This window comes from Prenolepis imparis, unplaced genomic scaffold (assembly GCF_030444845.1).
Source record: "Prenolepis imparis isolate NDT839.2.m4 unplaced genomic scaffold, iyPreImpa1.0 SCAF_8, whole genome shotgun sequence".
NCBI lineage: Eukaryota > Metazoa > Arthropoda > Insecta > Hymenoptera > Formicidae > Prenolepis > Prenolepis imparis.
In genome coordinates this window covers 6,789,477-6,806,225 of record NW_028141166.1, presented here as the reverse complement: position 1 = coordinate 6,806,225, position 16,749 = coordinate 6,789,477, and the positions used below count along the sequence as shown (strand labels likewise).

General features: G+C 39.2%; 1 protein-coding gene across 3 annotated transcripts; it reads left to right on the top strand.

Annotated features, from left to right (window-relative positions):
• The first annotated feature begins 2,719 nt into the window (after positions 1 to 2,719).
• On the top strand, positions 2,720 to 16,732 carry Awh (LIM/homeobox protein arrowhead). Of its 3 annotated transcripts, none has more exons than XM_083044862.1 (6): positions 2,720 to 3,164; positions 10,037 to 10,329; positions 13,215 to 13,432; positions 14,717 to 14,962; positions 15,387 to 15,569; positions 15,726 to 16,732. In XM_083044862.1, the coding sequence occupies exons 1-6, from the start codon at positions 3,159 to 3,161 to the stop codon at positions 15,791 to 15,793; spliced, it is 1,014 nt and encodes a 337-aa protein (XP_082900988.1). In that variant the 5' UTR covers positions 2,720 to 3,158; the 3' UTR covers positions 15,794 to 16,732. The 3 variants fall into 3 exon arrangements, with proteins under 3 accessions (XP_082900988.1, XP_082900987.1, XP_082900989.1); XM_083044861.1 differs by having other exon boundaries at positions 2,829 to 3,164; positions 14,714 to 14,962; XM_083044863.1 differs by having other exon boundaries at positions 2,830 to 3,164; positions 14,714 to 14,962; positions 15,399 to 15,569.
• Positions 16,733 to 16,749: the final 17 nt, after the last annotated feature.

The window sequence follows — 16,749 nt, the reverse complement described above, 5'->3', positions numbered from 1 at the left end:
TATTTTTAATTATAATTTAAGAGGGAGTTCTCTACTAAACTATAGCTTAAAAATGTTAATTATCATATCTCAAATTTAGCCATGGTAATTAATATTATTTCCGTGCATAAAATAATGTATATGTATATAAAAAATAAAATTTGATATACACAGAAAAAAATATTAACTACCATAGCTAAATTTTAAGTATTCCTATATTAGACCTGAAATTTAATTTATTTAGTTTATTTAGTTATTTAGAATTTAGTTAAATTTGAGCTATGCAGTAACTAATATTGTTAACTATAATTTAACGAGGAATTCCCTACTAAACTATAGCTTAAAAATATTAAATACCATTGCTAAAATTTAGATATGATAACTAAATTTCAAGTGTAATATAGGGACACTGATAACTAATATTTTTTTCCATGCGAAATCGGCACGTTACTCGACATCGTGTGTACGATTTAAAAGACACTTCCTGAAGTAACTGTCCAAATATACACGAGCTCGTTAAAGTGCCGTGATCCGTGACGGGATCAATGGACAAGATTGCAATGGAGTAAGATTAATTGTCGCTGAAAATTGTCTTCTCGACCCGATCGGCTGTCGACGCCGATCATCGAGTGAGCGAGAGGAAAAAAAAAAGAGAGAGAAAGAGCGAGAGAAAAAAAACAGAAAGAGATAAGCGACCGTTCCCGCAACGATGTCCGTGACAAATCTGCGGCGATTAATCTCGGTTGAATACCTTTCCGTGTATATATCCAGCTCCGCAGAGCCAGCACGAGTCGGCTCCGGTCGCGTTTATTGCCCGGTCTGTACCCGCGGTAGACAGTGACCGTTTACAAGGTGTAACTATGTACGGCCAGGTGGTCGATCGTCGAACGAAGAAGCGCCCGAAACGAAAATCTTTCCGTCAGGAATGACCCCCAGCTGAGAATTCCCCCTTGGGCTTCTTATTTTTATTTCTCACCTCCTACGGCGTTACCTCTTCATCCTCGCGCTCTCTCTCGCCTCTCGCACGAGAGTTTACCCCGGTCCCGAAATGAAGCACCGTGCCTCTGGTCTATCCGGGGCCTCGCGCCCCGATAATTACGTGATCGATACGTTAAATGCCCCATGGGCCGATTATGTAAATAAACAGACGCGCGTAGCTAATTGGGTTACACAGGCGCGAAGGGGAAGGAGGGGTATAGAGCAAACAGGCGAGAATAATGCGAATTTCTTCACAAATAGCAGAAGACCTGAATAGACGGAGAAATGTTTGCTACGAGATCATCGACGATAATAAATAACGATGACGATGACAAGAGAGATGATGGTAAAAAAAGCGGATATCTTTTTGCGTTATTATTTTTACGAATTTTTTCCTAACGTATTACAATATCAGACATATATTTGATAAAGAATTATTATAAATAGTATTATATACTAGAATCAAGTATAAGTTAATCATTTATCAGATTAATCAATCACGCGCGTCCGCAGTTGGTCTTGAAAAAGAGGAGAAACGAGAGCGAAAACATCCGAGTTTAATCTACTAATCCACCTACAACACCGCACAGGACACACAGACGTTAGCCGACATTAAAGAGGATCGGGGGGATAAGCGCGCGCCTTCTCGTAAGAAGGGCGCGAGAGGGGTACGTCCGCGCGAACCTCGGGGGCCCCCGCTTCGGATTCTTATTTCCTCATAAATAATTTTAATGACGCGCCGCGGCAGTTCAGGTATAAGGCCCGGGACCTATATGCATATATATCCCCCGGTATCCGTAGGCAGACTCCGTATTGTTATTTATTATGTTCGTCGTGCGCACGCGGGAGTGCCCGGCCGACCATTTTTCATATCAACGTTCTCCTCAGAGAACGCAGCCTGCGCACTATGTCCGGTGTAATTTGCGTGCCCGCGGTTTGTAGATTTTACACATACCTTGCCCGTTCACAAAATGATCATTCGCGTGTCGTCAATCTGGAGTTTGCCTTGTCTCTGCAGAACTTGAATTCGCACCGCGATAAGAGAAGCGTTCGAAGATCAAAGAACTTTCCCTTAATAATTCATTAAATTTTAGTTTACCTTCTCTCTGCATCATACAAAATTTTATATGACGGGAACAAGAAAATATTTTGCACATGCAGATTAATAATAATTTATCATATGCGCGATATGTATAATTTTTTTTTTATCGGTTTGGAGTAAAACTACCCCAAACCCTATCTCTCCTCCCTCTGATGTCGTCTTGCATTAGACGACGACTCGAAAGGGAAAGAGAGAAAGTTCTCTTTTGTGGATCGAGATGAGATCGCGGCTAAATTTTAATTCTGTATCACGAGATTCCACATCAAGAAGATATTTAACGCGTGCGGATTAATAACAACGTATCTTCTTGTGCGCGCGCAAATCAGCTGATATATACGTACCTAATACATATATGTATGTATCATTTTTTTTTTTCTTTTGCGTCGGTATGGAGTAAAACTACCCCAAGCTCCAGATCTCCTCCCTCCGACGTCGTCGGCAAGAAAGATAGATCTCTTCCGCAGCTCGAGATGAGATCGCGGCCAATCAGCGCCGCGTTTCCTATTACACATCCGCGCGGACGCTTCGACATCAAAGTGGGGGAGAGAAACACGCGCGCGCAAATTGTGTTCTCTCTCTCTCTTTCTCTTCTCTCACCCTGCTCGAGATGATGGACCATACCCGAGCCTGGACGAATCGCAGCTTCGGAGAACCGCACCGCCCATCACGCGTTTGTTCCGCCCATTTGGTGAACGGGGTTCCTTGTGTTTGTTGGTGTGTTTGTGTATGTGTCTTTGTGTGCGTGTGTCGCGCGCGAGAGAGTCTCCGTGCGATGCAGCATCCCGGCCGGGAGTTACGTTATTGTAGCCGAGGATCGCGCGGATACAAACTCTCTTCTCTCTTCCCGTACGCGGTGTCATGGTGCGCGTCTCTGTCGCCTCCTCGCATGGCGCTTAACTAAGGAATCGTCGGCGATCTCGCGTTTGCCGTATCATTATTACATCTTACATATCTTGTATTTACACCTCTCGGAATTCTCTCGGTCGTTCGCGATGTCGAGAGGTCGACGGCAACCGTGAACCGATATCTCCTGCGAACAGTGCGCGGTCCAGGGATCTACGGGAATCTGTCCTCTCGTCTCATCTTTCGTGGAGAAATTATGAAGGTACGTGTAATGCAAATATTGTATAAGATCGAGGTAGAAATAGATATTCGCAGAAAATCACGGATGATACTTCCAAAGTACTTAATACAGTGAGATTGATGGCAGAATCGAGGAAAGAATGATGATATGATTCAAGAATATATTTATAAGTGTTTCTATAAATGATGGGTTTTTTTATCAATTGTACAACTTTTTAAAAACTTAAATTAGGAATAGATTGATAGATATATTTCTCGAATCTTTCATACAATCGTACCGTTTCAATATTATTTAACGACGAAAAAATGCAGGCGAATCAAGAAACGTCAAAACTTAAATAAGGGAAAAAATAAATAATAATACCAAAGTAACAGAAGCTATGTTGCAGCTGCGAGTAAAGAAAAATTTGGTAAAATCTTGTATTAAATCTAATGGATAAACGGCATATCATCCTGATTTGCGAGAGGGATAGGGAGAGAGATCCTTGTTATATTCCCTGTACTAACTCGCGACGTACACACTCCGGGGATGAATTACGCATCCGGCTGTAGACGGGTATATGTAAAGTAAAGCATGCCTACGCGCGAGCGAAACCGTAAATTCGCGTAAGATCACGTCGAGGTGACGTCCCACGCCGGGAAGAAGGGCGCGTGAATTGTTGCGCGAAAATAAGGCGACCTTTCACGGGATAGCGCGTCATCCGCGGCGCGTGTGGTCCAGTAAATTGTCGGCGTAAAGCGCGCAAAATGCCGCATCAGCCTGATCCGGAGTTATATAGCTCCGTTTTCTTTTCAAGTCTCTGCTCGCTCTCTCTTCTTTCTCGCCTGTGTTGCGCGAACGAGATGAATAAGGGAGACCAAGCGAGATGCGGAGGAGAGGGCGAGGGAAAAATGCGAGACGCGAATCGCGAGACACGCCTCGCTCAAGAGCGGATTTATCGCTTAGCTAAAGTTACGTACATAGTATAATTCATATAGCGTAACGTAATTGATATTTCTCATTTTACATCTATAGGCTTCCCTTCTATTCCCTTCTGGCGACATAGAAAAATTTAGGCGTTTAAAAAGATTAATATAAATTTATATAAATCAATATAGATTCAATAAATTATTTATAAATCATTGTTTAAATTCTTGAAATGTGACCAGCAGCGATAAATCGCCGATGTTGTTTATACTTTTGACAAGTAACTTCATGAATAACGCGAAAACGTGATAATCTGAGTGTGAACAGATTTTTGTACTGAGAAACTTTATATAATTAAAATTTGTTTCTGCTTTTCTTATCTTAATAACACATGGAGAAAAAAGAATTATTTATTATAACTAAATTTTAGGTGTTTCTTTATTTACATCTGAAAAGTCATCATGCCTAAATTTTAGCTATGATAATTAATATTTTTAAACTATAATTTAATAGAGAGTTCCTCATTAAATTATAGTTAAAAATATTAATTACCATAACTAAAATTTAGACATAATAACTAAATTTCAGGTGAATATAGGAACACCTAAAATTTATCTATGATAGCTAATTTTTTTTGTGCGTAAATAAAGATAAAATTATCCATATATAAAGAAACTTTGAATTATACTTTTGTGGTTTCTCATTTACACAATTAAAACGCCGTATTTATTTTCCGTATATTTCTGTATTTCTGAAAATTTTTATTTGGTAGTCATGTTAAAATAATATAATTTTTTGTTAATTATTATTCCTAAATTTGAAGATAATTATCATAATTATCACTATATACATATATAATGATAATAAACGTAATAAAATTAATTTATCAGAAATTTATGTAAAAATGAAATAATTTATAAGTTATTAAATTCTTTTTAATGAGAAGAGAGTCAGGGAGAGAATGTTTTTAAAATAAAATTATATATATATATACATATAAAATAATAATAATATATATAAAATAATATAAAAATAATATATTTATATATGGACATCGGGAGATGCACAGGCATGATGTCACGTAAGAAAAGCACAGAATTTTCTCTTATAATTTATCCTGAAAATCATGGTAATCGTGGGACAATATAATATGAAAAGAATTTTATGAGAATTTCTCTAATTAATATTTATCACAATAAAAAATAATAATATCTATCACAATAAAATATAAAATGTTTGATTAATTTTACTAAAAGTATAATAAAATTTACTAAAAGTATAATAAAATTAATCAAACATATATTTTTAAAATTCTTTCTATATTGTCCCACGATCACCATGATTTTCAGAGTAAATTCCATAAGAGAAAATTCTCTCTGTGTACTCGCGCACGCGTGGGCAACGCAAACTCAAACTATTCACTGTCAGAACGGGCGCGAGCGCCATTGTCACGGTCCGTTCGACGTCTCCCGAGCACTCGTCGACTTCGGAGGGCATCCGCGCGGGTAATAAGCGGTCCGGGCTAATCGTGAAACGAATCTCTTCTTTCCCGCCGTATCTCTCCAGGACAATGCCGGCAACAGACGGCGACGGAGATGACGGCGCGACGGTGGCGGTGGCGACAATGTGTCGTGCGAAACCAGAAATCGGATGGCGATTTAAATGGATTTCGAGTGGCCCGGACCCGTCCCATGTCTCGTGGAATGGATCGGCGCTCTGTCTATTATACCTGCAGACGGAGTTTCCACAGTCATCGTCCCTTTTCTTAGGAAGGCGTGAAGAGCTGAGGCTCGTGCCCTCTCGACCGCGTTTCGGGAAAACTCCGAAATACACAAAAACCCCCCCGAACATTATTTTCCTCGATCGTTCGCCCGCTCTCCAAGATATATACCCAAATGTAGCCGGCCACTTTGTCAACTTGACACCTGGATAACCGTAGAGAGATGCGAAAGAAACGAGCGAAAGGCCTCCCCCGCTTCTCCCTCTCGAGAAAGATCGAAATCGGGGAGGCCCCCCCGTTCTTTCTCGCACCGGGATGTCTCCTTCGAGCACATTTCGTTTTTCTTCGTGTTTAACATCCCTCTAATCGATGGCGGATAAATAGATTAAGTTTAATTTCGCGTAAAAAAAAGTTCGCACATTTTTGACAGAGAGAAAAGAACTCGAACGAGATATTCGGTAGAGAATTTGCACGGGTTTACGTACCTCGAATATTCGACGTCTATAACTCTCGCGTTCTATTTCTCTCTCTCCCTTTCTCTTTAATAAATTCCTCTAATGAAAGTCCGTGTGTGTGTATATAGGTATGCGCGAGCAAATTCTATTAGATAATAACGCCATTTCTCGCATCTCGGGCAGTCTACTACAAAGTGTTCGTTTCTAATTAACGTTCGTGTTCATTAGCGAACTGAAAACGAATTTACGTTCCGTGCGCCGGAAATTCCCTGTGACATGTAATTTCAAATTCATCGAATACGCATTCGATGATCGATTCAAACATTATAGCCTTCGATCACGCAGATCTCTCTGTGTATTTCGCGAATCGTTTTATTCGTTCGCGCTAAAATGATATAGATTTTTGTTGTCAATTATTATTCCTAAATTTGAAGATAATAGTCATTACCTTTGTAATGATAATAAACGTAATAAAAATTTTTTTATAATAAATTTATGTAAAAAAATTATGAGATATAATTAATAAGTTATTTTTAAAATGTTTTTTTGAATAAAAAATTAAGTAATAAAAAGGATATTTTTAAAATTGCAAATTTTTTTAAAAATTTAATAACTGATGATTTTAGAGGTATTTATTCGACTAATAATTATTTAAAAATTTATTTAAATATATAGAAAATTATTTTAAAAAATTATAGTATAAAATTAACTGTGATAATTAGTATAATATGTGAGAATAAATTTTAAATGTAAAATTAATACAAAAAGTCTAATAAATTGTAAGAAATAAAAAAAGAGTATACACGTATCACATGATATCATCGCGTCGGTTGATATTTCGGTTTACCGCGCTAGATCGCATTATGATTATTATATGGACGAATGCATACCTATGAGAATAGTTTCGCTAGGAAAAGAAATATCGTTTTCAATGGACACAAACGTGTCCTGGGCTGAAATTGACACGGAGTCGCAAGGGCCGATGAAGGCGGAAAGCCTGTATTGGGGGACCCCTAGGGGCCCCCCCCGCCGACAGGCTTTCAGCTTTGAAAGTCATACCCATGGTAGTGTCTATCGGGAAAGGGACCGAAACCGAAACCGAAACCACTCGAGAACTATATAAGAATGGGCCCTCACGGCCATTCTAAACAGAGGCGTGTACGAGGACTCAATACAAATACAGAATATACAAGTTTACCACGGGGTCCTCCGGGGTCGTGGCAAAGGTACTCGAGTGAGAGACGCCTTTTTCCAATAAAGAGTCAATAACATCGTAAAAGCGGGATTACTAGAATAGATGAATCTTTAGATCCGATTATGAGAGATCTAGGAACTGCTTATTAGGTAGTTGACTCACGCGTTAATGCGAAAATTATATCCCGCCACTTTAAAAAGATAATTTTCTACGGTCAGGATGATTAAGAAATTAAAAGATGTATAATATATTTTTTGAGATTATATGTCTATATTATATATAAATAGGATTATATTATAAATATTATATATGTATGCATATTATATATAAAATATATAATTTTTTATACATATATATAAAATAAAATATTTTATATCTAATATTTGTTATCTATAATAAAATATTTAATTATAGATAATTTTAAGTAACGCACCTCTAGTCGAAAATTTATAATTATGCAAATATCTGAGATCTCGAGTTCACTTTTCGCATCGCTGCAAAACTTTCCTATTTGATATTCGAAGGCGCATATACATTAGGTCAAAGGGATTTAATCCCGCGTTTTACGATGCCGCCTATGAGAGACTCGGAGTCTCGGAGTTATTATTGTCATCTCTGACTCTCTCGACTCGCAAATGCTGTATACGTATACAAGTACGCGTATAAGAACGTCTGATATCTTGCTGTCCTCTTGCTATCCTATAAAATGCGAACGCGGGAATAACGTCTTCTCATTCGGATTGATATACAGCGGTTTTACGTACGTCAATATAAATTGCACGCGTCATAGAAAATGCATATAAAACATGTAGCAATATCGATATATCTCCCCTCGCGCTTTCACTTATCTCCTTGCTACTTTTAGACGTTCATCGGAGAGATTTGCACTAAATTAATTCAACTACATTGCAATTGAATATTATATATAAATCTTATATAAATGTATAAAATTATAATATTTTATAAATCATTATTTATCGGATCGCGCGAGAGATATGCGATGACTCCTACATTGATATTCATCTCTCGTTTTATCACATCGCTCGTATATCTCATTCCGACCGATATCTCACGCGCGCATCCCTCTCTCTCGTGCTCTTCCGCGAGATACTGGATGCAGGGCGTAGTTCCAGTTTGAGAAGTCGCCCGGTAAAGGATCCGGTAGGCAGCTGGTCAAGCGAAAAGGCACCCCACCGTGAGCGAACGTAACCGCAGCACCAACGGCACTCGCGATTCGAGTCCTCCATAGAGTTCCCCATAGAGACAGAGACGGATATGTATACGCTCGCGCCCCATAACACCTCCTTTTCAATATGGTGACACGCGTGTCCCGTGTCTTTCACCCAAGTGGCTGGTATCGCATGTGTAAATGCGTGTTCTCGCCTCGACAACCTCTCACGATCCTAGGTAACAACGCATATATGTACATATATGTATACACGCACCCTGTGCGCGCGCTCGTCCATATAACACCCCACAACATTCCCCCAAATAAGGGTTCCACGGAGGCCGGGTAACGCCGATGGGACGCGTATAATGGCCGTCCAAGAGCAACCAGTCTCTCGGTCATTATGTTACCGGCCTTGTTACGGGTAAACCCCGGGTGTTAACGTCGCAGCCCCTTGCAGCGTCATCGGCGAAATGACTCTCGAACGAGGGAGGCGTGTCTCGGTGAATCTGTTTTTAGAATATTCTTTTGACATTCTCTCTTGCGAAAACTCTATGCGGGCGATACAAAAATTTATACATTTTCGCTTGTTTTTCTCTTTTTCGCGATGAATTCGATCACTTTGACGATTTACGGATATTTTGCAAATTAGTTTCTTACGTAGAATATTTAGAGAAGGAAATTCCCCTTTAAAAAATGTCAAAGTAATCTATCATGAATCTGAATAAAAAATATATACATTATTTGCTTGTTTTCTTTTGCGACAAATTATTACTTTGACGAGTAAATCATGATTTATGGATATTTTGCATCGAGATTTTTATTATTCTCTTACGTGGAATTCTAGGAAAGAAAATTCTTTAAAAAATGTCAAATTGATCTATCGTGAATCTAAATAAAGAATCTATATATTTTTCGCTTTTTGCGACTAATTATTTATCACTTTGACGATTGAATCATGATTTATGGATAACTTGTATCGAGATTCTTATTATTCTCTTAAGTGGAATCTCTAAAGAAGAAAATTCCTTTAAAACATATTGAATTAATCTACCGTAAATCTGAATAAAGAAATAAATTTCTCATTTGTTTTTTGTTATGACAAATTATCACTTTGATTGTATCATAATTTATGGATATTCTCCACATCGAGATTCTTATTATTCTCTTATATGGAATTTTAAAGAAGAAAATTAAGAAATGTCAAAAATTGATCTACCGTAAATCTGATAATGAATAAAAAAATCTATAGTTTCCACTTGTTTTCTTTTCATGACGAATTATCAGTTTGATAATTGCATCACAATTTGCGGATATCTTGCATCAAGATTCTTATTATTTTCTTAGGTGAAATTTCCGGAGAAGAAAATTCCTAAAAAAAAAAGAAAAATGTCAAATCGATCTACCACGTGAGTCTGAACCACGTTGTTTCGCTTGTTATGTACGCAGACGGAAGTCGAGGACACGAGCGGCGACGGAGCGTGCGACGGCAGCATTAGCGGATCCAATCTCGCCTGTCCCGAGGGCACCAGCGGCCTGGTCGTCGGCCCGGAAACGTCGCCCAGTGTAATGGAGTGCGGTGGATGCGGCGAACGCGTACGCGAACGGACCGTCCTGTGCGTGGGCGGACGTACCTGGCACTCCAGGTGCCTGAGGTGTTGCGCCTGTGCCAGGCCGTTGCACGATCAGCACTCTTGCTTCCTGAGAGGCATGCGGCTCTACTGCAGGCACGACTACGCCCTGTAAGTTTCTACGATCGATTGACACCTTCGCTTGAAATAATATTACTCGTATGATTTTTTTAATTGCATTTGACGATTACATCAGTACGATCATGTGTTCGATGTGTGTCGATGGAAGAGGAGAAAGAAATGGGAAGAGAGAGGGAGAGAAAATAGCTGTGCTTCTTTTTGTTCGCGCTGCCGCGGATGAATAAGTGGGATATTTTTGTTGCGCGCGAGATGCGCATCGATAGCGATGTAAGACGTACAGTCGTGGAGATCAAAGTAGACGGAGAACCCGCGGTGACTCGTCGATTGTACGGAAGGCTCCGGGCGAAGTCTGCCCAATGTGTTTATCCAACTGTCAATCAGTTACCTCAGTCACCTGGGTATTGCACCAACCGAACCGTCTGACGTCGGACGTCGCGATATCCGATCGCTACGCGCCGGCATCTGGCGATGCGCCTGTACATCTTTGAAGAGTGTCTTTCAAATATACCACAAATTCATGCGCATTATGTTGCATTTATTCAACATATATTCCCGCGCAATTGTATAAACGGCAAAGCAAATCATTTATCGGGATTTTTCTATCATCGCGGAATCAAAGGAGATACCGTCGTTAATTATATAACAACGAGTCTCTAGGTATTAGGTATTATTTTTTTTTAATCGGTTAACTTGGACACATACCGGATTCTTCGGGAACGGAGTGTGCGGGAGGTCCGAAGGAATCTGCCGCGTAATTTTTTTGACTCGTGCTTTCTGCCTGGTAATGCTGCCATATACCATGACCCGGTCGTCGGCAGGATCCCGAATACCCGTAGACCCGTCGACAAGGAACCGCCGCCGACAAGGAACTCCGAAAGAATCGGGGAATCATCCTTGTCTTCTCTCGCGCGCGACATAATGGACGAAGCGCAAAAAAAGATCGCAAAAAGAAAAAAATAAGCGGAATTTACGGAGCAAAGTATCGCGTGTAAAGACGATCGCTTAAGATCGCCCCCGTGTCGTCGTTCCTTGTCTCGCATCGACATATAGTCCCCTTTATTGCGACTACTTCGAGAATCAACAGTGTCATAATCGTGGACGAGTCACTCGAAATTCAAATCCTTCTCTAGGCTTCCGAGGCGTGGGCACCTTTAGCGCCGGAACAGGGAATTAGCCGCCTCTCTTAAAGGACAATAGGATTAAGACCATGTATCGGGTCGTCAGATCGAAGTTTAATCTCGCCGGAGAAGTATAGAATCCGTTTACTCTCTGCTCCTCTTCTTTGTTTTCAAAGTCTGCGTTTAAGGAAATGTACAAGAGATGGAGAATATCATCACGATTTAGACATCTCCTTCGAGATAAGAAAGAGGAAAGAGTATAAAATAAAATAAAATTATTTTATTAAATTAAATTTATTTTTATTAAATATAAAATTACTTTATTTAATTACTGTATTAAATAAAGTTACCTTATTTTATTACTTTAATTAATTATTTGATTTAATTACTTAATTTTATTTTATTGCTTGATTAAATACCTAAATAAAATTATTTTTCATAGAAAATTATACTCCGATGAGATAGATATCGTGCAATTTATCCACGAATTTATTATTCCGAGCGAGACACAACATTTTTTCGGCGACAACATCCGCAGCGGGGGTAAAATGACCACCGGGGTAGTCGCGTGGCGACCCGTAAGATATTCAAATCGCGCGATGTATCCCGGAGGCGCATCCGTTCCGCGGGAAGAGATCGAGGGTATCGGATCGGATGCACTTTCCGTGTTCATGAATATGATAATGGGCTAATGGGCCGTCTAGTCGTTGTTTAATTATCGGCCGCGACACTCTCGCTCGGGGACCGCGCCGAGGAGGAACAAGCGTCCCTCTCGCTCCGAGCTGCTGCTCCGATCCTCGCTACGGTCCATCCTTCGCCACGTTCTCCAGTAGGTGCAAACCTCGTCGGGCCATTCATCCGGGCGTGCATGCGTGCGTGCGTGAGTGCGTGCGTGCGTAATGTCCGTGTTCGTAGGCCGTGGTACACGGCTACTGTTTACAGGGATCGCTCGCACATAAACCCGCACATTAACTGTATGCGATGTATTATTCGAGACTCGATCTCGCTCCGCTGTTAAGATTTTATTTTTACGAATACTCTTTATTAAGGAGACACTCTTTATTAAAGATACTCTTTATTAAGGATACTCTTTATTAAGGATACTCTTTATTAAGGATCGCGCACAGAAGAGTTGGCTCCGCTTTGCGGAATATCGATATACTACGATGCAATCTTTATAATTTCAACTAATTAATTTAAAGGGATATTGTATATATAATTTTCTAGCCGTGCAAGCGCGAACCGGGGTTAATTAAAACGCAAGGGTCTCGAATTTTACGTGACGTGCTAGGCGTGTACGGGTTAATACGTTAATACCTATAACAGATACAGAGGAAAAGTACAGAGTCGTAAAGGTGTGTATCTGGAGAAACGATGTTCTTTCGCGCACATCTTTCCCGAAGCTCGTGGAAGAGTGAGATGGGGGCAGAGGAGGGCAATCGAGAACCGAAGAAATAAACGGCCGCAAAACACGCGCTACACTGGAGACCACTTGCTCCTCGACACGAATATCTCTCTTTTCTAGTCCCTTTTCTTACTCTCTTCTCTCTCTATCTCTATCTTTCTGCCTACCTTTGCTTCGACCTTCGCCGATCCGCGCTCATCCGCGAGTTATATTCCAGCAGTTATCATTACGCCTCGTACTCGCTCATCGAGTCGACTATATTGGCTAACATGGTAGGATGGAATAAATAATCGAAACGTCACGATACATACTCTCGCTACGCTTACAAATAATATACGTACCTCTGCAGTTTACACTTAACACGTAAGTGGTTCCACTTCTCGTGTTTGTAGAGCTTTCGGCGCAAAGTGCGCAAAATGCGGACGCAGCGTGGGCGCTGGGGATTGGGTGAGAAGGGCCAGAGAAAGGGTTTATCATCTGGCCTGCTTCGCGTGCGACGCTTGCTCGCGTCAGCTGTCGACCGGCGAACAGTTTGCCCTTGTGGACGCCCGATTGCTCTGCAAGGCCCACTATCTCGACGTCGTCGAAGGCAACAATACCTCCTCCGATGGTGAGAAATGTCGCGCGAATACGTCCGAGGTTCCCTTTAACCCTTCTGTCGATGCATAATTTTTTCAATACATGGATACCTGGGTACCAATTGTGTTTGACACATATCAGCTGTTTATGACATATAGAACTGCAACAATATTTTATAGCATTGAATATTTTCTCGTTATATTTTAGGAGGTTTACGAATACTAACACTCTTTGTGTATTAAGTCATTTGTATTAATAAATTAAAAAGACTCTGATATTAGGCGTGAAAAAGGGCTAATAAGAAGGCTCTTATTTAAAAACAAACTTGTTTTTAAATGCCGCTCCAATTATTTTGAACGTTTCAATCCTTGCTTTCACAACACGTGGATTTTCTTACTAATTGATATGCTGAGGATGGTCCAAAGGAAGGACCGAAACGTTCAAAATAATTAGAGAGGAATTTACAAACAAGTTTGTTGCGCTTAATAACTGCGTCTGGCTCTTATTAATTCTTTCATATTTGATCGTTGTATTTTGTTTCGGACGAAGAAAAGTTTCGAGTTTTAATATTTAAAGTTGCTTTTTCTTCTTATCATTTACTTTTTCACAAAAAAAACTTAAATTTTGTTTATTTAAAAAATGACTTATGGTTTATCTTATAAATCTTTTACGTAAATTTATTATAAATTTTTTACAATAATTTTATACTCGGGTACCACAGTTTATTGAACAGAAGGGTTAACCGATTTTGAGCGTAAAAAAAATCAAATTTTCTTTGAAATTATATAATTAACATATTAATATAATCAATATATAATCAATACATTAATAATCTGAAATTTTTAACAACAGAAAGTTTTATGTCCCTCCTGCAATCGAAAATAATTTGTCTTATCAAATTTGCTTGTTAAACATTCGTTAACCCTGGAGTGGATGACAGATAACATTAATCATCCATTGCACAAATCTGCAATTTTAATAAATATAAATTTAAATTTGATGATTAATATACATATTTAAATAAATAATATGCTCATCACATATATGTCTTTATATTTTAATTCTTTGAAAAATAAATGACAGATGTCATCCATGCAATCTCCAACGTTTTATTTAACAGCGCGACCACGCTAGGGTTAAAATAATTGCGATTAATCGCAATTTACGTCAATATTATTAAATAAATGCAAATGTCACATTCATATAACAATCTTCCTTTGCGCGAATTGAACGAGGTTGATGACGTTTTAAACGAGAGGAATCGCGAGTAAGGTAAGGAGGAGAGAGGTACGGCTAATTGGTACTTTCGCAGAAGGCGGTGACTCCGAGAGTGGTCATAAGGGTGGTAACAAGGCGAAGAGGGTCAGGACGACCTTTACCGAGGAGCAGCTCTCCGTTCTACAGGCGAATTTTCAATTGGACAGCAATCCCGACGGCCAGGACCTCGAAAGGATAGCGCACGTAACCGGGCTCAGCAAGAGGGTGACGCAAGTGTGGTTCCAGAATTCGAGGGCGAGGCAGAAGAAACATCTTCACACGGGCAAGATAAAGGGGCAACACGGTAAGCTATTGTATATCGCGTGCAAAACACATTTTTTCTTATCTCAACCTTCCTCCCATTCCCTCTTCTTCCTCGAAAATATAGACGTATCGTCAAAATTTTTTGAGAAATTATGGAAGAAAAGTGATTTGTTTATTAAATTTTAAAATATAATGTTGAGTTTTCTGTGTATGTTATAATTAAGATTACTTTCTCAAATAAATTATTAAAATCATATCTAAATTATATTATACATGTATTATATTAATTTAATTATATATTAATTAATTATACTAAATTATTAAAATTATTAAAATTATTAAAAGCAGTAAAAATATTATTCGAGTAATATAATCTAATAATCTGAACACGTCTATCTCATTTATCAATGATAATTGTAATTATAAAGTAATTACAAGAGTAATTACAAGAGCGTCGAAGATAGGAATTTTTACAGTGCATCAGTCGCCGCCGAACTCCACCGCGTCGCCCAACGATTTCAGTCGTCACATCAACTTACATCTAACGTACTCGTTTCAACATCAGCAGCAGCATCAGCAGCAACAACAGCCGCAGCTTAGCCCGGCCACGTGTAAGAGTCCCACGGGTTCCATTTATCACAATCACGGTAAGAGAGCTCTCTTTCGCAACCTCTTACAAAGTGTCTGGAAAGCTCATTCGCGTTTTTGAAGAAACTCTGTCGCCACGATTGACGACTAATCCAATCGATTAGGAGATTTTCACGTTACGTAATTCACGCGATTTGACTCTCTCTGTTCCTCAGGCTCGGAACAGTCGATGGACGAACTCTCGCAAGATTCGATGCTGCTGTCCATGCCAAACGAGGTTTAATAAACGCCGAAACGATTCGAAACATGTAAATAGACACGTACTTTGCTTTAAAAGTGTCAAAGTATAAGGTGATACATAACTCGCGGAAAAGCATCTCGCACAAGCTCAAGTCTCGATATCCGTTTCACTTAATTCAAGGTGGAAGTTTACTCGCAGCGCATATTGTATCTCTCGGTGTTAATTCTATCGAAGAATGAATATTGAAAAAATCGGCGGATATAAATAGAGGTATGTGTGTGTGCGTGCGTCTGTAAACGTGCTCGAGTGTGTGTATGTGTGTACGATTTCGTCCTATATGTTATGAATCGATCTCTCTATCTACCTCTTGGTTGTGTTTGATAATTTTGTACTTGATCTCTCTCCCCCTATTCCCTCTCTCTTTCTATAATTTATTCATAGAATAAAAGAAAAGAAGACGTTTAATATAATTTCATGCTAATTATAGAATAAAATAAATTCGTTCCGAGTTTTCGAAGAAGTTTGAAGAAGCTCTGTTAAATTTTAATTTATTTTTTTATTATTATTTATTATTATATATTCCTTTTCGCGCATAAAAAAATACCTTTTTAAATAACTTCTTTAATATTTCTCTCTCTCTCTCTCTCTCCCTCTCTCCATTCTTCCTCTCCTCCCTCTATTTTTTTTCTCTCGCGTTGGTGCCTGATGATGCAACCAGGAAGGCGATCGCTTCCATGGACGATAAAACGAACGTAGGCGTACAAAAGAGAGACGGATACGCATTTTGATACGTCATCAAAGACGCAGATTCGCGTCGCGACGGAATCCGACGTTCGCGTTATTCTGTAGCAATGCTTGAAATGAAAGTATCTTTCGTAGTATATTTCGATAGTCGCGTAAAAAAAAGGAACATTTAATATGAATGTACTGTGATGTAAATATTGTAAACTATAAACTCTAAATATATAAATATATATACGATTGCACACGTTGAACAA

Coding starts and splice junctions, on each gene's coding strand:
- Awh (XM_083044861.1), top strand. Junction 13,433..14,713: donor CAACAATACCTCCTCCGATG/GTGAGAAATGTC, acceptor GTACTTTCGCAG/AAGGCGGTGACTCCGAGAGT. Junction 15,570..15,725: donor TTCCATTTATCACAATCACG/GTAAGAGAGCTC, acceptor TCTGTTCCTCAG/GCTCGGAACAGTCGATGGAC.